This window comes from Hoplias malabaricus, unplaced genomic scaffold (assembly GCF_029633855.1).
Source record: "Hoplias malabaricus isolate fHopMal1 unplaced genomic scaffold, fHopMal1.hap1 H_5, whole genome shotgun sequence".
NCBI lineage: Eukaryota > Metazoa > Chordata > Actinopteri > Characiformes > Erythrinidae > Hoplias > Hoplias malabaricus.
The window spans coordinates 163,262-188,016 of record NW_027101328.1 but is presented as its reverse complement, the minus strand read 5'-3'; the positions used below and the strand labels follow the sequence as shown (position 1 = coordinate 188,016).

The 24,755-nt window shown below is 43.5% G+C and overlaps 1 protein-coding gene across 1 annotated transcript in view; it reads right to left on the bottom strand.

The window, feature by feature from the left end:
• Positions 1 to 7,979: 7,979 nt before the first annotated feature.
• Positions 7,980 to 24,755, bottom strand: part of LOC136686075 (heparan-sulfate 6-O-sulfotransferase 3-B-like) — a 60,396-nt gene continuing 43,620 nt past the window's right edge. The window contains exon 2 of the mRNA XM_066659570.1: positions 7,980 to 8,691. Coding sequence (XP_066515667.1) covers positions 7,980 to 8,691 — 712 coding nt within the window. The remainder of the gene's footprint in view (positions 8,692 to 24,755) is intronic.

Genomic DNA, 24,755 nt, shown 5'->3' with positions numbered 1-24,755 from the left:
AAAAAGAACCTTGGGGAATCTAAAGTTCATTTAGTTTATTAACGTTGAACCTTGGTGTAACTTTCTGTGAAAGAGTAGAGAATTTCTCAAACGTGCTGATGAAGAAGGAACTATTCAACTTTATCTATTAAAGGCATACATTGCAGCTGCACCTGAAATAGTGACTTTCTATGATGGTGAATGTACAACTGATGAACCTTTGACAGCAGAACTTATAGAAATATTTGAACTTATTTGTTTTACTTTTGAAGTAAATCCCATGAATCAAAGAGGTCGAGTGTTAAAGTGAAAATCATGGCAGTGAGGATCTAAAGTTCTCAACTTCATCTTTTGCTTGGAACTGAATCCCCACCAAGATTTTACTCACAGTACATGATTTTGAGTAAATAAGCTCTGGATGTGTTAGTGTCTGCCCTGGTCCTAAAAAAAAATAGAGGCCTCCCATTTAACAGCCCAGGGACCTAAAAGTCTTGCAACATCAGGTTCAGAGCACCATCTCCTAAAGTTGATTTAAACATTTGTGCAAACACTGAATCTAATCATGATGAAGAGTGTGATCAGAGTGGAAGCTAATCATTACATGTGTGCACCACACTGCCAGCTCTGTTTTATAACCTACAACTAAGGAAATGTTTTGAAGTGGTGCTTGGAAGGGTCCATTCAATAGAAGTTCCTTGTCATGACGGGTTGAGATTAGACATTAACAAGGACACTATAAGGTAGCAGTGCTTGCTCTGTGTCACATTTGAGAGCGGTGAATCAGAGTGCCTGTGTGATCTGGAAGACTGTTGTGTTTGTCATTACAAGCTGGACAGTCATTAGAAGTCTCAGTCCCGAGAGAAATCAAACACTAGTCTAGTTCTGTTGGCTGGAGACGACAAAAACAACAGTGAGCTAGCTATTCTGGGAACTCCCAGTTTGGTTTGTTACCTCCTTTGTTACTGACTGATAAACATCTGTGTACCCTGTCTCCCCTCACAGCTGTCCAAGTAAGAGCAAGATGTTTTTACAAGATATCTTGTCTTACTTTTTTTATTCTTATGTGTTTCAAGTTATGAGTACTCAAAAAGGAAAGGGCTAAGTGTGGCACAAATGTGCTGCCATTCTCAAAACAAATGAACCAGAAATGTATTAAAATGTGAATTGTGTAACAACAATTGCAGATATCCTAAAACGAAGGGATGCAAAGAATGGTCATATATTACACTGTCAGGAAAACTGTCACTGATGTGGTAGCCTCAAATGTACATCTTCAGTAGCATTACCTTCGGAACAAATGTCGCAAATGTTGTTGTATTAATTGTGGATTGATTTTTTCTTCATCAATTTCATAAATCAAATGTGGCAGCTCAACCAGGGGTGGATTTGAACCCCAAACCCAATGTAAAATGAGTGAGACAAAAGAACTGTCTAAATGTCAAAGAGGGAAGCCAGAGAAACACTGAGAGGGAAGCTTAAAGGAAAAGGTCTGGCAAAAGAATAGAAACTGAAGAGTGGGGAGACCCAGGAGAAAACTCAAGGGGCTTTGCTAAGTTACTGACCAGGCTTGTGTGGCACTCTGAAAAGAGAAACCCAAGACTGAGACCTGAAATGAGGGTTGGTTTCCCTTAAATAAGAGTGGCCCAGGTGGAGCTGATTGCCTAGAAGTAGTGATTCTATGTCTCCCTCTGATGGCTGGGGGTGGCTTAGCAGGCAGCCAGGTCTCTTACAAAATCTCATCCCAGTTATTTAATTCATTCATTCATTATCTGTAACCTTTATCCAGTTCAGGGTCGCGGTGGGTCCAGAGCCTACTTGGAATCATTAGACGCAAGGTGGGGATACACCCTGGAGGGGGCTCCAGTTATTTGAAATATTTTTTTATTTATTATTTGAAACAAACTATTCCTTTATGAAAAGTTACTTCTGGGGAATAGATTGTGGTGTACTTTTAGCAAACACAACTGGACTTTAACACCACTGCTGAACTTGGAGTTGTCTGTACCTTTAATGACCATTTTTCCTGACAATACACAGACTGATCTATATGTAGATTTTGAGACTTAAATATGTTTTTAGAGAGAGCCCCATTCCAGGTAACTATCTGTTAGGAGTTTGATGTGTTCTCCCTGTGTCTGTGTGGGTGTCCTTCTTCTTGGTTCGGAGTGTGTCCCATTCTGGGTGTCTGTTTCCAGTTGTGTGGTTCCAGGTGTCTGTTTTCGTGTGTGCGGGTCCAAGTTTCCTGTTCTGGACAGTTTCCGGGTGTTTCCGGGTGCCTGGTTCTTTGAAATTATATTTTTTATTGAAGGAATTGTTCATAATTTTTTAAACCAGTTTCTAAGCTAATTCTCAGCCATAACATTACAATAATCTTCATGTATCAACACTCATTCTACACTGTGTATTAATCAGCTCCCCTGATGCAATTTGTAATTCTACAACAACAGACAGTAGTTATTCTGCTGTCCTGCTGTTCTTTTAGCCCCATGTCACCCTGCTATTCAGTGCTCAGGACCCCCACAGGATCATTCTCAGCGCTGCAGTGACACTGATGTGGTAGTAGGGTGTTAGTGTGTGTCATCTTCTAGTCCTTCATTAGTGGACACAGGACGCTGCCGACTGAATGTTTGTGGTTAGTGGACTATTCTCAGTCCAGTGGTGACACTGAGGGAACTCATTATTGACATGTCTTAGTGTACGTTTACTGATAAGGGCAGTGAACATCAAACAGTGAGCAGTAGAGGGCACTAGTGACCTTCACTGTATGAAAGATGAAAATCCAACCAATTCAGACATGGGCAGTGGATGCAGTGGATGCATGATTAAGATTTTTTTTCTTTAATTTGTTAATTTGTGTTATTTATGTGAATATGTGAATTCATGGATGCACATTAAACAGTGTTGGTGACACTTAATGAATCATTGCTGTGTGCACTTTGTTTTTGTTGTTGTTGTTTTGGATGAAGCATTTTTTTAATGGCATAGTAATTAATCACTGAGAACTGCAAGCTGGAGATTGGCTGTAATTCCTAAGCACTTGCCTCCCAGGCACACCATAAACACTCAAATCCTTAAAAAAACAACAGATGTTTTATGCTTCAGCTCTGAGGTAAGACAAAGTGTAGTCAGGTGTGTATTGTTTCCAGTGATGGGAAATTAACACTTGGATTTTAAGACAGTGAAATTACAGTGAAAGGATTCAGTATTTAAGACATAAACTCTTTGAGAGCGATTTGATTTAAAAGTCTGAGGTTCTATAAACCTAAGAGGTTTTTCACAGCGGTGGTGATAGGAACCAGACAGCTAACGCTGTACAGCAGCTCCACCAGGCTCAGTGCCAAGTGTTGGCAAGAGGGGTATAAAGCCCTTCAACACTGGGCTGTTGAGCAGTGGGACTGTGTTCTTTGGAGTGATGGAGCACAGTCCAATACCTTTTTGGTGAATATGAAAGAGTGATGTTTGTGATCCAGAACTAATCAACTAATGCTCTCAAACTCTCACAGCAATGTTCTACCAAACAGGGATGATGAGCAGGTACCATGAACTATGTGTCATTGGGTAAAATGCTTCTGACATTGAAAACTAGCAACAGGAACATTAACAGAAACCTTTTTGTGATGCAGTTCAAGTTTATTTTCACAACCAGAACATTTCACACGGCAGTTTTATTTTGTAATAAATAAAGTTGCTCCACCTTCAAATCTCCGTGACTACTGAAATGCTGTGATATAAGAATGGAGTCCGTACCCATCCACTGCCTAATCACGGCTCCGCATTCCCGCCAAACATCTGCATTTAAATCAGCATTACATTACCTTTGTTGTATTGCACTTCAGTGAACAAAGCAGTTAAAAGTACATTACATCAACACTATCTATGTCATCACATTCATCATATAAACATTCATTCAATCACACATAATCATTTCGTTCAATTGCTCACTAAGTCGATCAATAACTCACTCAATCATTCACTATCACTCAATCACTCTCTCATACAGTGCAGGCAAAGTAAGAAAAGAATAAACAAACACAGAGTAGCAGCACATGATTCATTTCCAAATCCTATTTCTTGTCATGAACCCAGCTCCAAAAACTGAAAACACTGTTCTGAACATTCACTTAGACTCAATTTAACAAAACCCAAGAACAAAGACGAGATCAGATTTATTTATTAACTGTATCACCAGAGGGGAGGCATGGTGGTGCAGCAGGTAGTGGCACAGTTACACAGCTGTGGGTTTCCTCCTACGGTCCAAAAACACACGTTGGTAGGTGGACTGGCGACTCAAAAGTGTCCATAGGCGTGAGCGTGTGTTGCCTTGTGAAGGACTGGCGCCCCCTCCAGGGTGTATTCCCGTCTTGCGCCCAATGATTCCAGGTAGGCTCTGGACCCACCGCGACTCTGAACTGGATAAGGGTTACAGATAATGAATGAATGAATATGTGCTCGTTCTGAAACCTGGATAAATTTCTGTGTGTGAAGATCTGGAAGCAACTAAAGTGTAGTATCAGAAAATCAGATGGAAATTCCAAGTTACTGGAAATTCCAATTATTACAACATGATCTGGCTTATAATCTGTAATAGATATGTTCACCAACATGGACCCATGGGTCGTTTCTAGTTGTAGGGTTAGGGATGGGGGTCAGCGATTTAGGAATTGATGTTGGGCTTAGGGTTTGGCTCATTCCAAGTGATACAGTTGGGGATAGGCTCAGTATTATTGTGTTATGTTATTGTATTTCCATTTAATGCACTTCATTTTGCATTAATGTTATTATAGTGCATGCATATATCACTTAAGTGGTTTTAAACTGACACTGAAATAATGGTGCACTTTAGCAAAACATGGTTTAATCTTCTTTGCAGAACAGTACAATTAAATTTGGACTCTGCACTTAACCCATATGTGGTAGTGAACACACACACACACACACAAACACACTAATGATGGGGGCAGTGAACCTACATACACACACCCAGAGTGGTGGGCAGTTTAGGTGCTTTGTTCATGAGCCCTGTGGTTGTGGATGTTGATGGAGGTGAAAGCACTGTTCCTACAGTCAAACCACCCAAATTGTGTATTGAAGCAGCAACCATTTTGTACCAAGTTATCTTCTCTAACCTTTAGCCCTGTGTGTATTACACACTTCTCAGTGAAACCCAGGTTAATAATTAATTGTGGATAAAAGAGATGTGAAGTAACACAGAGATCTTTTCTGGGACGTGTTGTAGGCATCACATTCCTAATGAGCGCATATTTACAAACCACCGTAAGTTTCATGAGGCATTAAATACTATTTACTAATCCCTGCTTTTTGCCTTAAGCAGCATTTCAGTTCAGACATGGCAGCAGTTGTTTGGAACTGGGTTGCACAACAAAAATCAAAAATCTCCTGCTGTGTTTTGTGAAGGACCATTTTTTTGGGGGGTAGTGGTGGTGGGGGGGTGCTGCATTCTTTGAAAATAACTGGCCATTGAGAATGGGGTCCGTGATTGAAAACGTGCAAAGATGAAGCAATCAGAGAAAGTACCGTAGGTTCTTCTGCCGGAGAATAAGAGCACAATGCTGAAAAAAAAAGGGCGTGATCTTTTCTGCTCGTCTTTCTGTTTCTCTAACGGCTATTTTTCAGACACTGGAAATCCACTCCGAGGCAATAACGTCCTTCGCGCGGGCACCAGAAACGTGTAAAATCAGCCAGTGTGACAGAGGTAAGGAGGCGAGAGGAATACCAATCTGGCCTTTCATATTCCATCCCTGCATAAAGCGAACTGACCACATATTTCACGGCTGTTCCTTATTGTAACTTCTTCAAATGTGAACATTATGCGTGGGCACATTTCTAGGCAATAAAATCAGTATTGTGGAAAAGTTTGCCATTCTCTTTCAGTCATTTTCAGCCTTTAGGTAAGAGCTAGTTATATTCCAGGAGGCATTCCTCATTAAAACACACAGAGAAAATGGAACCCATGAAAGCCGTGCAAGACCTGGATTCACAGCAACACTGCCCCCTTGAGATAAAAACAGGAAATCAAGCTCCACTCTCACTTTGGAACTGAGCACACCCACATTTGTCTATGTCCATCTTTCCACTGTGAGGAGAACAGCTCAAAATTATGGGTCTGAAAAGACGTGGAGCTGTTAAAATATCCACGCTGAAAAAAGGAAACAGACACAAAAGAAGAACGTGTACAACTGGGATTGCTAAGATCATTAGGAGAGGTGAGAACATGTTTAAAGTATGTGACTTGAACATTTCTTTCTGTTATTTTGCCATTTTGCATCAGATAAATGGATTTTTAGGCACAAAAACCATCGTCCATTGTCCATTTAGGAGCAGGTTGTAGTTTGACAATTACAGACTGTAGTCCATCTGTTGCTCTGTATACTTTGTATACTCCAGCAGCCATTGCTGTGTCTGATCCACTCCCAGCACACACTAACACACCAGCACCACGTCAGCGTCACTGTAGCGCTGAGAATGATTCACCACCCAAATCTTAGACCACCTGCTCTGAGGACGTACAGACCATTGAAGAAGCAGGTGAATGGCCAATAGATGGACTACAGCCTGTAATTGTAGAAATAAAAATGCATGTATATGTTCAGTGGAAGTGATGGAATGGACAATGACTGTAGATTAATAGAGTATAAGATATTTTTTTGTTAACTAATCAACACCTTATTTGAAAATCATTGAGCAATCAAATCCTCACAGCAATGTTCCAGTACCAAGTGTAAAGCCCTGTGCTCATGTTTTCAAATCATCGATTCACTGGTGAAGGATGGATTCTGCTTCTCAACGCACATATCCTTATTCTGACAACAAGTCTCTGCACATTGAAAATTGCTGTGTGAACCATTCTTTGGATGGAACTGACTGGACACATGCTCTCTTTCTCTTTACAGCTTGTGTCCTGTAGCTACAGTGCTTACTGAATTTGAGCAAGCTTGAGTGGTAAACTGCACCTATTACATACATTAGGCTCCAGGGCCTTTAGGGGCAGATGCAGTACTCATTCACACTTAACATGACTGTGTGAATGTTTCAGGTTCTCAGAAGGTACCAGTCTTGTGAGAATTTTCTCTGCGTCTTGACTTAATACTGCAGTTTAAAACTCTTAACAAGTCAATGTTGGCTTACTGTACCCTTGAAATATGGTGCTTTTTCACTGCATGGTCCCTAATCCACTGGAATCTGCTTTCTGTTTGGTCCCTGTTCCCTTCATTTATTCATTTTCCAATACTACAGCTCCTCCTCAAAATTTAGCTGTCGATGTCTCAAAACCTTGTCTCTAATGGGAAACATTAAGCGTTGTTTACTCATTGGTGTGTTGTTGTTGTTGTTGTTTGAGACTGAACACAGCTCCGTCATCAGTTCAGACAGATCAGTAGAGTTTGTTTCTTCCTTGTTGCAGCGTCCAGCTCTCGCTTGATTCTTTCGTCTGCCACTGATCCAAGGAGCTTTTGAACCTCTTCAAAAGACCACGGCGTAATTTTACGAGCTGCTGCTGTGAGTCGGATAAAAACAAATGTGATCTCTGCTGCAGCTGGAGAGTTTACAGATGGAGAGTTAGTGCCTGTCGTCTGCGTTGCGTGGCGTAGAGTGACGACTCTCTCTGGACACTCAGTGCTCTGCAAGGTTTACACGTCATGGCTTAGTTCCTACTTGGCTTACTCAGGACCATGAGAGAACAGGGACTAAAAAAGAACTCGGTTCCTGAACCAGGACCAAATTTACTTAATGCAAAAACACAATAGTCAAATACAGCCAAGTCAAGTAGAATTGGGGCCATGCAGTGGAGAAGTGCCATTAGGCCCCTCCCACCAAGTCTTTGAGGGACACATCCAGTGCATTCCAAATATTGACTGTGTGTATGTTTCCAAGTTCTGTGAGATGCTTCCCAGTATTCTAACTCCACACAGAAGTCCAGAAAGAACAGTAATAGAAAGACATCTTTAATGGTCTCCAGTTCTTATTGGGTCCATGTGTGGTCATCACCAGCGAGCGACCTGGCTGGTGTAGTCCTCAGTGGTGGTGGTCTTCTCTTCTTCTTGCCGTCCACTCTGATGGACTGCTCTGGTGGACTCTCTCAGCCGTTGACGTTCTTCTCTGCGTTTAAGCCGCTCCTCCTGTCTCTCTCGCTGCCTCTCCAGCTGGACGCGCCTCAGGAAGAGGTCTTTGGCGAACTCATACAGCTGGACGTCCAGAACATTCAGGCGCTCAATGTGCCGGCGCACGTCCTGCCGCAGCTCCACATTGGCGGCGCGTGTGCTGTTGAGCTGCGTGAAGGCTGAGATGAAGCGCAGACGGAAGGTGCGCTCGAAAAGGTACTGGGTTTTGCGCTGGAACTCGGTCAGGCCGTAGAAGGCCATGTTCTTGAGGTTGCGCATGGCGCTGGCTAGAAGGATGGGGTTCCGCTCGCTTTCGTTCATGGACGACAGGTTGTAGCAGCCCACCAGGCTCAGGTCGGCCAGCATGCGGACCTGCCGGTTGCTGGCCAGGTTGGATGGGCAATTCATGAAGTCCCGCAGTGAGACGCCCGTCCAGTCCTCGCCGCTGTAGCACGCAGGCAGCTCGGCCCGAGTGGCTGCCCGGCCGTCACACATGTGCAGAGACGTTTTCCAGGTGGCCCCACGCTGCACGTGCTTCCACTCACTCAGGTAACGGGACACTGGGTCCCGCAGCATCGTGATGTAGTAGAAGTTCCTGTAAAAACAAGATAGAAACATGTTCATTTTAGGCAATCAGCTTCAAGGACAACCTGAAATCAACCTGGGGACAACCTGAAAGGGGCAAGTGGTGAAATGGGATTCACCATAAACATCACCCTAAAGCTAAAACTTACCCTAAAACTTAAGCTAATCCTAACCCTAACCTCAACATTAGCCATCACTTAGACCCTAAACTTAACCCTAAACTTACATCATATTGTAGTGTCACTCACAGAAGCAGGTCACGCTTTAATGGCCCAAAAACGTGAGAATGACCTTAATTCAGGACGACAAATGTATGTGTTACCAGCTTTAGTCCTGCTTTAGGAAAACTCCACCATTCAAAACTAGGTCTAGGACTTTATCACAATGTTAAAAGACACTCACATCCAGCTATAATATCTACAGTGAAGTCTATGTGCAAAAATGTCTTGAATTTTTGTTAAGCAGCTGGAGATGTATTAATTGCATCAGAGAAGATAAATAAACAGCAGAAATAATAACAGCAGAATGATTTTAGTCATAAAAACACAGCTTGTCTTCTCAGCACTGTACTGATCAATATCTATTAGTAGCATTAGACGTCAGGGAAGTAGCCCCACATTCATCTCATTCTCTTTCTCCTAATGTTTTCTGACCGTCATTTTGGTGTTTCTTTATTATTTCTGTGATGTATGTGATTTCTGTGATCAGGTCGTTCATCCAACAGCCATCAGCACAAACACAATCCAGAAACACTGAATTTCACCAGCACTTTCAGAGAGAGCAGCTGTTAAATCAAACATATTCTTTCTTCCACACATCACTGCCCCTCATCCAGAGAGAGAGAGAGAGAGAGAGAGAGAGAGAGAGAGAGAGAGAGAGAGAGAGAAATAAACCTCAGAACAGCCACTGCACACTGACCAGAACTTTTCATTCCTATTCCACAGTCCCCCACATCTCACAAATGACAGCAGAGGACATTTGGTTCAAAATCAAAAGGGTTTGGAATTTGCCTCCAAGCTGGAACTGCTGGGTTGAATGTGAGGTAAAAAAAATATATAAAAATTTACATAGTTAAATACACTCATCATCAAAAAAAATTGTTGCAGCCAGAAGGAAGTGTTGGATTGCAGTGACATGTGGAAGGAAGATAAAGGTTATCAGGAACAATAAATGATTAAAAATTTAGACTGATACATTATGTACTATCAGTATGGCATCAGGCAGAGTTTTGAACCCCACAATATGACACCTGACCTTCTGGACGTGTGACAGGTGACCACAGTTTGCTCATCTCACCATGGTGCCTCAACACGTGGACTTGTTGGTTGTCCACCAAAGACTAAAGCGGGACTCGTCCGTGAAAACGACCCATTGCCAGGTGACTCCATGACAGTCTGGCACCACACCATTGGAGTCCTTGGCGATGTTGAATGCATTAAGGGCAGCCGTGGTAACAGTCCTCCATCTTGCAGCCATCTGCCAATGGTGTTGTACTAACAGGGCAACTCATGGTGTCCTCAGGGCATCACTGTTCACTGAATACTCCCAGTCATTTCTGATGGGTCATGCCAACATTTCGGACAATGTGTTGCTTCTCCCATGTTTTGCGTATGTCTTCCTTGTGTAGATCCTTCAAGTCACGTATGTGTGCCTGCTTCTATCCACCAATAGCGTGCTATGGTATAATCCGCATGACCATTATGTCACGCAGTACATTGATAAGACCATCCTTCTCCCCAGGAGCCCTACAGTGCAACCCCTCTCAAAGACTTCCATCTGTTCGAATTGCTTTCAAACTCTTTTCAGTAGAGTGTGTTTTTCTACTCTCTGCTGCTGTTCAACAGCCCCCAAGAAGACCAACCGACCATGTTCCCACTCTCAATTTCTAGTCTGTAACGCTTTGGGGTCAAGTGAGCCCATCTCTGAACATCTGTGAAAGGGGAAGGACTCTGGAAAAGACCCCAGTCTGCACCTGAAGGGTTTCCTGGTGGTGCATTAGCAGACGGTTGATGACTTAATGAAGGGGGGAAATGTCAGACTGGAGAAATGGCCAGTACATGTGGTGACTGACCACTGTCTCTCTGAGGAGATGTATGTTCTGAGCTGGAAAGAATATAGATTGAAGCCAGCGATAGTGTGATTCTTCCCCAGAGTGAGGAGAAAATGGTTGGGAGAGAGCTCCTCTAAATTCTCCCATCCATCTCCATCTCCCTCAGGAACTGGGAAGAGGTGGCCATGACATAGTCACTACCCTTTAGAATGGGCATTTTTTACCCTTGAGAAAGCAGAGCTTGAACCTAAACTCATTCCTGAACGTCATCCAGGTAAAGATGACCTGATACTATTAATTCATTCATTATCTGTAACCATTTATCCAGTTCAGGGTCGCGGTGGGTCCAGAGCCTACCAGGAATCATTGGGCGCAAGGCGGGAATACACCCTGGAGGGGGCGCCAGTCCTTCACAGGGCAACACAGACACACACATTCACTCACACCCACGGACACTTTTGAGTCGCCAATCCACCTACCAACGTGTGTTTTTGGACTGTGGGAGGAAACTGGAGCGCTCGGAGGAAACCCATGCAGACACAGGAAGAACACACCACACTCCTCACAGACAGTCACCCGGAGCGGGAATCGAACCCACAACCTCCAGGTCCCTGGAGCTGTGTGACTGCGACACTACCTGCTGCACCACCGTGCCACCATACTATTTAATTTAAAACTTAAATAATTAAAAAAAGGTAAATTTAAGCCTGTTTACTATACTTTATCATCCTCACTGACCCAGGAGCATTCTGTAGTTCTAAAACGAAAGACTATAGTCCAGTGATTGCTCTGCATGCTTTGTTATCCTCGTTAAATCTGTTCTTCAATAGTCAGGACCCACCAAAATCACCTGCACCTGACCCCCACACTCCTCAGTGCTATTGTTGGGCTGAGAATAGTCCAAAAATAAAAAATAACACAGCCAGCAGTGTCCTATGGTCAGCATCCTGTCCCTGACTTTATATCCACAAGGTGGACTAACAAGGTAGAAGTGTCTAACAGAGTAAATATGAATGGACACAGTGAGTAAAACCTCCAGCAGCACCTGCTGTGTCAGATCCACTTGTACCAACGCAACACAAACGAACACACAACCACAAATTCAGTGTCACTGCAGTGCTGAGAATGATCCAACACCCAAATCATAGCCATAGACCAACAAAGTATGCAGAGCAACAGTTACAGCACTATAGTCTTCAACTGAAGCTGAAAAGCTGACAGGGAGGTCATTATAATGTTTTATTTGATACACGTACACAATCATATTGTACTGACTGGGTTCTGAATGTGTATCGTTACCCCTCCAGTGGACAATGGGAAAGAGGAGGGTTAATTAATACTTATAACTGTCTCCATTTGAGAGTATGTGTACCCCTACAAGGCATCATTTGGACAGGAGTGGAGCCAGGCCTGGAGGATTACACACACACACACACACACACACACACAGTTACGACAGTGATGTGAGGTGCTAGGCTGTGATTAGTTCAGTTCTGCCAGCAGCTGTATCCTGGATCTTCCTCCCAGAGTGGGTGGACTGCAGACACACACTCATTAGGCTGTCTCTGGAACAAAAACACATGCAGCAAGACGACTGACACACACACACAGACACACACACACACACACACACACACACACATACAAAAAAAGCCCACCATGGCTAAACACCATCAGTGTCACAGTACATTAGCCTCAAGCTATTCCAGCCCTGCCGTCTGAGAATATAACCTCAGGGATAGGGGATGAAGATGAGTACGGTTCTTACATCAATATTCTGGTAATTAAACCGTATCCATTCTGATATATTCACTGATAGAGCGAATTCATTCATTCATTCATTACAATGTTCATCCGTTCATTCATTTGTTCTTTCATTCATTCATCTTTTATAACTCCTTTATCTGGATCCTGTTCAGTACGAATGGGTGTAAGATAAGCACAGACACAGCACAGGGCACCGTGCACTCACCCAGTCACACACTCTCACCTGTGGACAGATTCACACACTCTCACCTGTGGACAGTTTCACACACTCTCACCTGTGGACAGATTCACACACTCTCACCTGTGGACAGATTCACACACTCTCACCTGTGGACAGATTCACACACTCTCACCTGTGGACAGTTTCACACACTCTCACCTGTGGACAGTTTCACACACTCTCACCTGTGGACAGATTCACACACTCTCACCTGTGGACAGTTTCACACACTCTCACCTGTGGACAGATTCACACACTCTCACCTGTGGACAGATTCACACACTTTCACCTGTGGACAGATTCACACACTCTCACCTGTGGACAGATTCACACACTCTCACCTGTGGACAGTTTCACACACTCTCACCTGTGGACAGTTTCACACACTCTCACCTGTGGACAGATTCACACACTCTCACCTGTGGACAGATTCACACACTCTCACCTGTGGACAGATTCACACACTCTCACCTGTGGACAGTTTCACACACTCTCACCTGTGGACAGTTTCACACACTCTCACCTGTGGACAGATTCACACACTCTCACCTGTGGACAGTTTCACACACTCTCACCTGTGGACAGATTCACACACTCTCACCTGTGGACAGATTCACACACTTTCACCTGTGGACAGATTCACACACTCTCACCTGTGGACGGACCCACACACTCTCACCTGTGGACAGATTCACACACTCTCATCTGTGGACAGTTTCACACACTCTCACCTGTGGACAGTTTCACACACTCTCACCTGTGGACGGACCCACACACTCTCACCTGTGGACGGATTCACACACTCTCACCTGTGGACAGATTCACACACTCTCACCTGTGGACGGACCCACACACTCTCACCTGTGGACAGATTCACACACTCTCACCTGTGGACGGACCCACACACTCTCACCTGTGGACAGATTCACACACTCTCATCTGTGGACAGTTTCACACACTCTCACCTGTGGACAGTTTCACACACTCTCACCTGTGGACGGACCCACACACTCTCACCTGTGGACGGATTCACACACTCTCACCTGTGGACAGATTCACACACTCTCACCTGTGGACGGACCCACACACTCTCACCTGTGGACAGATTCACACACTCTCATCTGTGGACAGTTTCACACACTCCCACCTGTGGACAGATTCACACACTCTCACCTGTGGACGGACCCACACACTCTCACCTGTGGACAGATTCACACACACTCACCTGTGGACAGTTTCACACACTCTCACCTGTGGACAGATTCACACACTCTCACCTGTGGACAGATTCACACACTCTCACCTGTGGACAGTTTCACACACTCTCACCTGTGGACAGTTTCACACACTCTCACCCGTGGACAGATTCACACACTCTCACCTGTGGACAGATTCACACACTCTCACCTGTGGACAGATTCACACACTCTCACCTGTGGACAGTTTCACACACTCTCACCCGTGGACAGATTCACACACTCTGACCTGTGGACAGATTCACACACTCTCACCTGTGGACAGTTTCACACACTCTCACCCGTGGACAGATTCACACACTCTCACCTGTGGACAGATTCACACACTCTCACCTGTGGACAGTTTCACACACTCTCACCTGTGGACAGATTCACACACTCTCACCTGTGGACAGATTCACACACTCTCACCTGTAGACAGTTTGACACATTCTCACTTGTGGACAGTTTCACACACTCTCACCTGTGGACAGTTTCACACACTCTCACCTGTGGACAGATTCACACAAACACACACACACACACACACACACACACACACAGTTACTCACACACTCACCAGTGGACAGATTCACACACTCATTCAGTCACACACTCTGACCTGTGGACAGTCTCACACACTCACACAGTCACTTATACACTTAAACCTGTGGACAATACCAACCTATGAACATGTGTGTTTGGTATGAGGGAGAATGAACGAATGAATAAAAATGAAGCACATAAGAGATGTGGATGCTATAGTGTAGTGGGTAGCACTAACTGTCTTCCACACAGCAGGCTTGGGGTCAGTTGCCAGCAATAGACCACTGCACCCCATTTGTGTTTTTATTACTCTGGTTTAATGCATGCCGATGTGTTCTGTTTTGAACTGTCCTTCATTAAAAGCCTAGAAACACTCTTTATAACTTCCACATGAACGGATGAAGCCAAGCTGCTGCAGACTTTATAGTCTGGTATATGCAAATGAGTGGGTTTTGTAAGTCACTCTGGATTAGAGCATCTGCCAAATGCTGATGTGTGAATGTAAATTGTAAATTGTCTGGAACCTCAGCTCTGATTAGCTCATGCTAACACAGTAAGGACGGACTGAGGGCGAAAGCCTGCACTGATCTGAGTTTGGTGGAGTTACACAGGGAGATGAAAGCGATTTCTCTGATCTGTTCCTCAGAAGCCCGTTCAGCGTTCGCCTGTTGTGTGTTGCGAGAGTAAACGCTGGTGTAACGTGTGCTCCGAGGCTGATTAGTTGTGCACACCACCTGTTTGTTGTCTTTCATCAGGCCTGACAGTATGAATATGTGCAGGAATCTCTCGCCAGCCGCACGGGGCAGGGCTCGCTCAGATGTGTCCGCTACCCTTTCATCTGCGACCTGGACACGGCTCAAAGCTAGAAGTCCATCAGAGGTTTATTCAGCTGCTGCATCAAACACTCAGTATTTCACTGTGGGCCGCTACAGCCAGGCTTCATACACACACACACACACACACCAGAACATCCAGCCAGGAGTTTAAAGTTCTTAATATGAAAGCATAGACATGAGAGTTATTTTTGGATGTGTTTGGTAACACCATCAAATGCCAAAGCATAGCCAAAAATGTGTTTATTTTACATGCATTCAAATGGTTACCCTTATTACTATGTCATAGGGGAACATGGGGCACAGCAGGGCACAGTGGGGCACAACAGTAGCTAACTGTGCCAAGTTGTGGGAACCGGTCTAGTGTGCAATGATTCAGCACCGGCGCCAGAACCATGGTGGGTCCAGAGCCTACCTGGAATCATTGGGCGCAAGGCAGGAATACACCCTGGAGGGGGCGCCAGTCCTTCACAGAGCAACACAGACACACACACACACACATTCACACCTACGGACACTCTTGAGTCGCCCATCAACCTACCAACATGTGTTTTTGGACTGTGGGAGGAAACCGGAGCCCCCGGAGGAAACCCACGCAGACACAAGGAGAACACACCAACTCCTCAGAGACAGTCACCCGGAGCGGGAATCGAACCCACAAGCTGTGTGACTGCGACACTACCTGCTGCACCACTGTGTTTCAAACACTCTCCTGCTCTTTTGTCATTTAAAAATTCTAAAGGTGTTTTTTGTTTACAGTCGTGAACTTCTCCTTTAAGAGATGTGTGAGAGCAAAGAATCTTTTATAGGTTTAAAAATCAACCACTGGATCTTAAAGTTCTTTACCCACTTAGAAATATTAGCTAAAATGGTTCTTTATGGAACCAAAAGTTGTTCTTCTGTGGCACTGCTCAAATAACCTTTCGTAACACCTTCATTTTTAAGAGTGTAGAACCATCCTAACGTTTCCCCGAGTGGCGCCCCCTGATGGTACATGTTAAGTCACTGTTCTAACCTCTTGTAGTCTCTGGAAATGCTGTTCTCATATCTTTTAGATTGCATTGTTCTCACATTTGTTTGTTACATTGTTACTCACTGTGTTTGTAATTATAAAAAATAATTAACAAAATAATCCAAAAATAAATAAATAAATAAATAAATAAAACGCCTACACACAAGCGTCCACCTCCTTATCTCAAGTAACTTTTCGCCTCCACACTCTGTGTGATTGGGAAAGGCATTGTATGTGATTGGGGGAGATACATTGATGGTTGGAGTGTATAAAATCCAGCCAATACTGTAGACAAACAACAACAACAACAACAACAACGCTAAATCATAAAATTGTGAGATGAGTCCAGCTTTGCATCATTGGTTTGAATTTAAAAAGTAAGTTCTCTTTTCAGTGTCTGGCTTCCTCTCATTCTCTCTCTCTCTCTCTCTCTCTCTCTCTCTCTCTCTCTCTCTGACTTCATCTCTTAATCATTTATTTCAAGGCATTTTATCTTAGTAGGCGTAGCTTCTTTATTCCAGAGATAATACAGACTCTTAATCATAGAAGTATTTTTTTGGGAATGTCTAAAGACAAAAGATCACAGACTGGCACTAATTTGACTTACATTTTAGACATTAACCCACCCTCATTAACCCTCCTCCATCCACCCGCCATCTTTTCTCCTGCAGACAGTGAAGAGTGAAGAAGGCCCTAAAACATCAGAAGAAGGTAACGATCGACAAACAGCAGGTGCTTGTTCTTGTCAAGCAGTTTTGGGTTCAATAAAAGGATGTTTTATCTATAGATATATGTGTTAAAGCTTTCCCTCCTAAGAGAGACACATCTGACAGTTTTCCTATAAATGACGTGATAAATAAACGATGCCGGTTCGTTTGCATGTGTTTATCAGCGGAAGATAGTCGCAGCCCCTTATCAGCACATGGAACGACAATCAACACCTCTGGGATCAGGAGTCAGTGTTTGCAGCAGCACATTTTGGTGCATGTTAATATCAGTTGGAGCTGCTGGTTTCCAGGAAAATATGGTGCATAGAGTTGAGTACACACAGTCTTCATAGAAAAGCACTCATCCACAGAACAGCTGCACATGAGCCTAAAGTCACCTTGCTCAATGTCAGGCATCAGCTAGTAGGGTGTAAATTCACTACTAGAGTCAAGCACCTTCTAAAACCTATTTAAAATCATTAATGATCTCACGGATAAACACCATCAGATCCTCACAGTGATGCTCCAACATCTAGTAAAGCTGGAGTGGTTATTGAAATCCAGCAAGAATCTTCTACTCTCATTTGACACATCTAGGGCTACGACTACAGCATGAAAACTAATGCACATAGTTGTGTGTAGAACCTGGGGACCACAGTTCAGATTGCACTATTGTGAAGATCCACAGGTCAAATAGAATAAAACACAAGTTCTATGGCTGCCTCCAGTGCCGCCTGGGGCCACGAGGCATCTGCAATGTCAATGTGGCACTATAGCACTTAGCCCTTAGGCCACAAGTACATGAACAGAACACACTCTTTTCTTTAGACCAAACAAGGACAGCTCAGTTTCTTTAATATAATCCACTACTGCTATGATCAGGTCCTTCTCCTTGAAATCACAAAGTTAATGCTTCGATCCCAGGGGATGCTTCAGCAGCCCAAGCCTGGGGGTCTAAGAAAGCACAATGGCTTCCCGGGTGAGAAGGATGGTCATCAGTCTGCCCTTAAGTCTGTTTGCAGGAATAGCAGATCTAGATAATTGTTGTTATTCTCCTCCAAGCGTGTTGAGCTGTCCAGTGGTGTTGTATTGGCAGCAGTTTAAAAAGAGCGATAAGTGGCTTCACATGTCTCAGAGGAAGTTTGGCGGATGAGCAATAATAGTCTAGGGCTGCTTTTCAGGACTCAGTGCCCGGTGATATGGAGTGTGGGTGTGTGTCCTTCAAAAACAGCACCAACGTCCTTGAGCAGTTATATATTTTAATATGTAAGTTCACTTGATGTCCAGAAGTTTGTGGACGCCAGCTCAGCATTTCTTGTGAGATTTAAGGAATCTGTACCCTTTTTGTTTTTTGTTTGGTTAGATTTAAGTTCATTAACAAAAATATGCATGGATATTACATGAAGCACAACAGCACCACCTTGTGGAGTCCTCCCTCAATGTGAGTGAGTATGTGAGATATAGCATACCTTGTAGTGCAGTTGCTAATTGTGAGTGAATGAAGGATAATATATGTGAATAAGTGAGTGAGTGAGTGAGTGAGTATTTATGTGTGTGTGAAAGTGAGTATGTGCTGTAAGCACAAATGTGAGTTCATGAAAGAATTAATGATTGCATGTGAGTGAGTGAATATGTATATGTGACTGAGTGAGAGAAAGAATGAATATGTTAGTGCATGAGTAAGTGACTGAGTGAATGAGTATGTGAGTGAGAGCATGAATAAATCAGTATGGTCATGAATATGTGAATGAGCGAGTGAGTAAAAACGGACATGTGAGTATGAATGCATGCGAGTATGTGGGTGAGTGAGTGAGTGAGTGAATGATTGAATGAGTCTGTTTGTGAATGAAAGACTGAGTGAGCAAACATTTAAACATAAACAATTAATTAATTTCATTCTAGAATGTGCAATATTTTAATATTAATAGCTTTAAATAAGGCTATAAAACACTCCACACACACACACTCCTTTTGCAAGATTATATGGAGTACTCAGAAAGAGTTAATGCTTTTAGCAGCGGGGGAGAATGTTGTTTGTGTACAACACCGACAGCATTCACACATCATTTTCTCAAGAAATGAAGCAAAGAAACATTTGCCGTCTGGAGAAGGCCTGTAAAAGTGAGCGCCTCATTCCCTGAGCTCCTATTACACTTTCCTGGGGAAAAGTCTTCCTGACAAAGAGTGAGCTGAGACAGGGAAACATTTAGGGCATATGAAATTACACTGCTTATTTGGCTTATGTAATGCCTAATAATAAGCTAGGGCACTAACCTTTAGGCCAATATTACAACACAATCTTAAGGCAGTGGATAGTGCCCCTCACTTCCTCCAGTCACCAGGGACACTCTCTTTATTCCTAAGTGATATCTGAAGGCACTTGAGCTCCATCATTAAATACACATAAACATCTCAGAGCTTAATGAAGTTTAGCAGCTAAAACGTATCCGAGTTTTGCTATCAGGGCTATTACAGCAGTGAGGGATTATTTCGCAGTAAGCATCTGTGCTTTATTGCTATTTAAAATTTATTTTGAATATTAAAATGGTTTAATAAGCCATATGGTGCTCATACAACTTCTGAAAAGCAATCTGCAGTCCTGAACTTAGGCTATCCATGGATTTCAGGCAAATTAATTTTTTGGGTGCGAGTGCCACATTGGGGACAGATTGTCTGGTTTCAGAGTGCATCACTAATGTAAACAGATGGGAAAGATGGCTCAACTGATCTCATACACAGCTCCTCTCCCTGCGCTGGAGAGAGTCTCACAGCACCCAGAGGCACAGGAGCCCTCCGCCTCTTTTCATATTCTGCTAGCCATATCAGCAATGTATAAACAGTCCAGAGTGTTATAAAACATCATCTTGGTCCTGTTTTACTCTGGGTTCTACGGTCAGTATGGGAGATTAAAGCTTGCACTGGTGGTTAGAGGGGAGCAGGACTCTGAAACTGTCAGTGAGAGAGAGCTGAGAGCTGCCTCACACACCCACACACACAACCCACAGTTAAAGTTCTAATAAAGGAAATTTTGTATTTCTGATGCAGAGCCAGAGAGAATCAGGTCTAATCCTTCTGAGAGCGCACAGAGCTGGGAAATATGCCACGGTCATTTCCGCAGAATGTGGAAAACACTGTGCCAGCCCCGATGAGCCGAAATGACCAGAGGATTAATATCATTAAAACTGTGTATTAAAGAAAGTGACAGGGCTGAGGCACACACCGCTGTTCTCTGACTATGGGCTCATAGGATACGTCTCGGAGGATAAATGTAGAGCATACGTCTTTTGAATGTAAAGCCTAATTTGGTAACTAACTACCAGTTTGGTTGCCTTAGCTAACAGCTGTGCTGGCTCCCATCACAGTGAGTAATGGTGGGAGATGGAGGGCCATCTGATCCACTCAGACACAACCCCTGGTTGAGTCTGGTGGTGGCACCATCAAGGATCATCAGATGATTGAGCCCATGCTTGGAAATTGTGCCGAAACCTTTTTGCACCTTCTTCTTCTTGAACAAAAGTAGGGTCCATCGGAAAACTGGTCAAAGTCCATGAGATCTGAGCAAGCTGCATGTGACCAACGCTTCGTTCCAGTGGAAAGTCACCGGACAGTGAGATTTACTGAGGACAATCTCGCAGCGAGCAGGAGTTGGATGACTGTTGTTTATATTTTGTCGCCAGCGCAAGCCTTTTTCCATGTGCGTGCCATGTCAAGTGCCCCTAATGCCAGCTTCCTGACAAGGCAATAGGAGCTCCTCTCATTCCTCTTGTTTCTTCCCAGGTGACACTATGTCCCCATTCCGTCAGCATCAAAGAGACAGAAGGAGATGCAGAGCGGCTGGAAAACGGTCCATTATGGTCTGCCAGAGGGAGCACAGACGCCATTAGGGGATGATATCTGTTGCAAATAATGCATGTTTCCAGGCTGGCACACTCCGTCTTGTCAAGGAGGCAGAAGTGGAGTCGAACAGATATAGAAATGTACCACAGAGGCCCTGCGCCATGTTCTCTCTCTCTCTCTGTTCCTCTGCCTCTTGTTCTTTCCCTCTATCCCTCATTCCCTCTATCACTCCCTGCTTCTTTTAGATAATGCACCAAAGCCAAGATCCCATTATCATGCCGAAATGAAAACAAGTCAAAAGGTTGATTATGTTGTTTGCTGTGGATGAAACCAGGCGATAATTGCAATAATGATGGATTTCACATTGCACATGTCTGATCAGATAGACGGAGTAACTAATACACTCACAATGAGACAGGGCAAGACAAGAAGAGGACACATCATTCATTCATTCATTCATTATCTGTAACCCTTATCCAGTTCAGGGTCGCGGTGGGTCCAGAGCCTACCTGGAATCATTGGGCGCAAGGCAGGAATACACCCTGGAGGGGGCGCCACAGTAGCTGTGTGACTGCGACACTACCTGCTGCGCCACCGTGCCGCCCGGGGACACATCATGACAAATAAATCACTTTTAGCCCATTAATGTGTGGATCCGGATCCCTCCAATCAACAAAGTGAAACAAGACACACCCAGTCAGCTTTCTGTGTTCTGCCTATGTAACAAAACATGGGATAAAACGAGCCGTTCTGAGTCTGCCCAATCACAGCGCTGGACCCGCATTTATTTGAAATCACAAAGATGAGGTTAAATGCAGCAAAACAGACACAACGAGCGTGGAGACATACGTGTAAAAACGGAAAAAACGAGAATGGAGAAGAAAGAGAACCAAGAAAAATGGCTAAAAACCAGAGCTTCTGCTCCTCGCTCCTCACTGCTGTGCACTTGGGGTCAGGGTGAACAGTGAGCGGCTCATTAACATTTAAAGGAACAGGCACTGTTTATAACGGGACACAAATTTTTCATTAAGAAACAGAACTGTGTTCACTTTTGGAATTTTCTTTTCTTCATTTTTGCATACGACTTCTTGCCTTAACAGTTCTAGGATGGAATCAGCCACAGAACCAACCCATACCTCACTGTCCAGTGGGAAAATGCCAACAGCTACATTAAGGTGAATATTGTGGACACAGACGTGACATGTTTTTCTATGGACAGCTCCAAAAATGGGTACTGTCCAATTCCTACAGATTTACTGGATATATTTCAAATACATTTGACCATTTTCCCCTGAATATTGATAATGACTCATTCACTTTTATTCTGGTTTCTTTCATTTTCCTGCTTCTGTGGGTCTTTTAGCCTAAAGCAGCAAATCCAGTTCTTTATAGCACCACATTTCCGATTTAAATAAACACTGGTTTAAGAAATAAGAAACACACCCAGATCCGGACAGGCAGTGGGGGCTGGGGTTAGACAACCAGCAAGGAATTCCACCCAGTACTCTGCCTTATCTTCAGAAATGGGTCAAGGCAATGTGCACTTAAAAAAGCAATCGCTTCTTTAAATGCTTAACATCACATCAAGCTCTCTCTCTCTCTCTCTCTCTCTCTCTCTCTCTCTCTCTCTCTCTCTCTCTCTCACTGGGGGCCTCACAAATTGCTTAATTATTGAAATAGCCAACATTTCAAAGACTGCCACTTTTCAGAGATACCAGTGCAGATGAAACAACCAAAACAATTTTGTTCCATGGCTTGTGCAGTCAATTTAAAATGATAACAGAAAATGTGTGTGTGTGTGTGTGTGTGTGTGTGTATTATAAAGAGCTCTAGATCAGTCTGAAGAGTGCATATCTGACTGGACAGAGTTTTGTCAGTCTGTTACAGGTCTCAGATCAGATCTCTAGTGGAATTAGACAGAGATTAATTTCCAAGCGGCTAGAAAACAGACCCCAGATCAGTAAGGATTGCAGAATACTGCAAAGTCACTCTCGCCGCCACTGTCTTCTCCTGAAAGATTACATAAAGAATTGCCTAATGTAGCAGAAGTGTTTTTTTGATTTGTGCATACTAGGGCTGCTTCTAGACCGAAGAACTCTCAGAATGCATTTCTGTTGTTTTTGGAGGGTCCAGAGCTGTCACTCTGGATTATGTTAATAGACGAGTAACACGCAGAGAAAAAGTAGAAACAGTGAACATGCACAGCAGTGGACTCCAGGTATGACAGTTTACCTTTAAAACAGCATCCACCCTTCCATCTAAATCAACATATATCAATGTATTTATTCATTCATTCATTCATCCATCCATTCTTCCTGTCATCCAATGATTCAACCATACACGCATCCATCCACCTAATTATCTACCCATTCCTCAATTTCATCCATCCATCCATATATTCATTACCTATTCATTATATCATTTATTCATCCATTAATGCATTCATCCATCCATATTTCCATCCACACAACCATTCATTCATTCATTCATTATCTGTAACCGCTTATACAGTTCAGGGTCGCGGTGGGTCCAGAGCCTACCTGGAATCATTGGGCGCAAGGCAGGAATACACCCTGGAGGGGGCGCCAGTCCTTCACAGGGCACTAACCATTCATTGTATCATCTATTCATCCATCCACCCATCCATCTATATAACAACCCCACCACAAATTCAATAGACCATCCATATATTTATCCATGTATATATTTATCCATCCATCCATTCATTCATTCGCCCATCCTTCAGTAAATTCAGTGTCCTTTCACGTTCAGTGATGATCACTTGTGAGTTATTAATGGTCCTCCAGCACTGACCGCACTCTGTGTCCACCCTATTTCCTGCAGTGGGCATTAAAGTTTACACGACATGAGTCCGGACGAAACCCACGGCTGCTAGAGAGAGAAGGAGAGAAAGAGGGACCCTGCACATGTGTCAGAATCAGAAACAAGGCCTTATGAATTATTAATACCGTTATCATATCGGGGTAAAAGCGCCTGGGCGGTTAAACCCTATGCAGCGAGGAAAGTGTTTTAAAATGGAAGATGATATTTGAAGAATCGATCCACTGCCTCTGGGAATATGAGAGCTGCGTGATGTGGGGCTTGAGTGTCTTTCATTAATGTTGCGATATCATGATAGGACTTTTCACAGTGTTTCATTAGTGCTCAGTTTCTAAGTCTGTATTTAGATGTGATGAAGACGTATTGCATTGGTTAGGGTTTCATGCACTTCTCGTCGTTGCGATTAAAATAACAATTACATTAAGCTTATATTAAGGTGGTTTGTGACTAATTGAGAGCTATTACACTGATGGAAGCACACAGACTGATCATTTGTTTTAGTGTTGGTTTTATATTTTGTTGCAGTACTTCCACATTATGAAGTGCCATTGTTGCTGATGCCGAGTCCAGAGCCATAGAAAGACACCAGTGTTGAAACTGCTCAGGACAGTGTGTTTGTTTAATGTAAAGATCAATACTGTAAGCTTTTTAGAGGACAAATGGATGGAAATCAATAGAGGTTACCCCTTTGTCAAGACCTCACCCACAGCTGCTGTAACCGAAGACTAACACATGCCCTCTATTAGTGACTGTACTCTGTGGTCAAGTTACACCACATAAGGCCTTTTGCTGGACACCACTGGGTCAGGGTTTCATTCAAGTCCTTAAAACAGTACTAACTCATCCCGGCACCAGTCCACCTTAAATGGTGCAGCGGTTATATCCGGGTGTCTCTGCTTTTTATTTGTATTTTCCATTCTACATTGAAAAGTGCAGCAGTTTTATTCCAGTGCCTAGGCTGCACAGTTTAAGTTTGAACAGATAAAAATAAATGAAATGTACTTCATTATATTTTTAGCTATACTT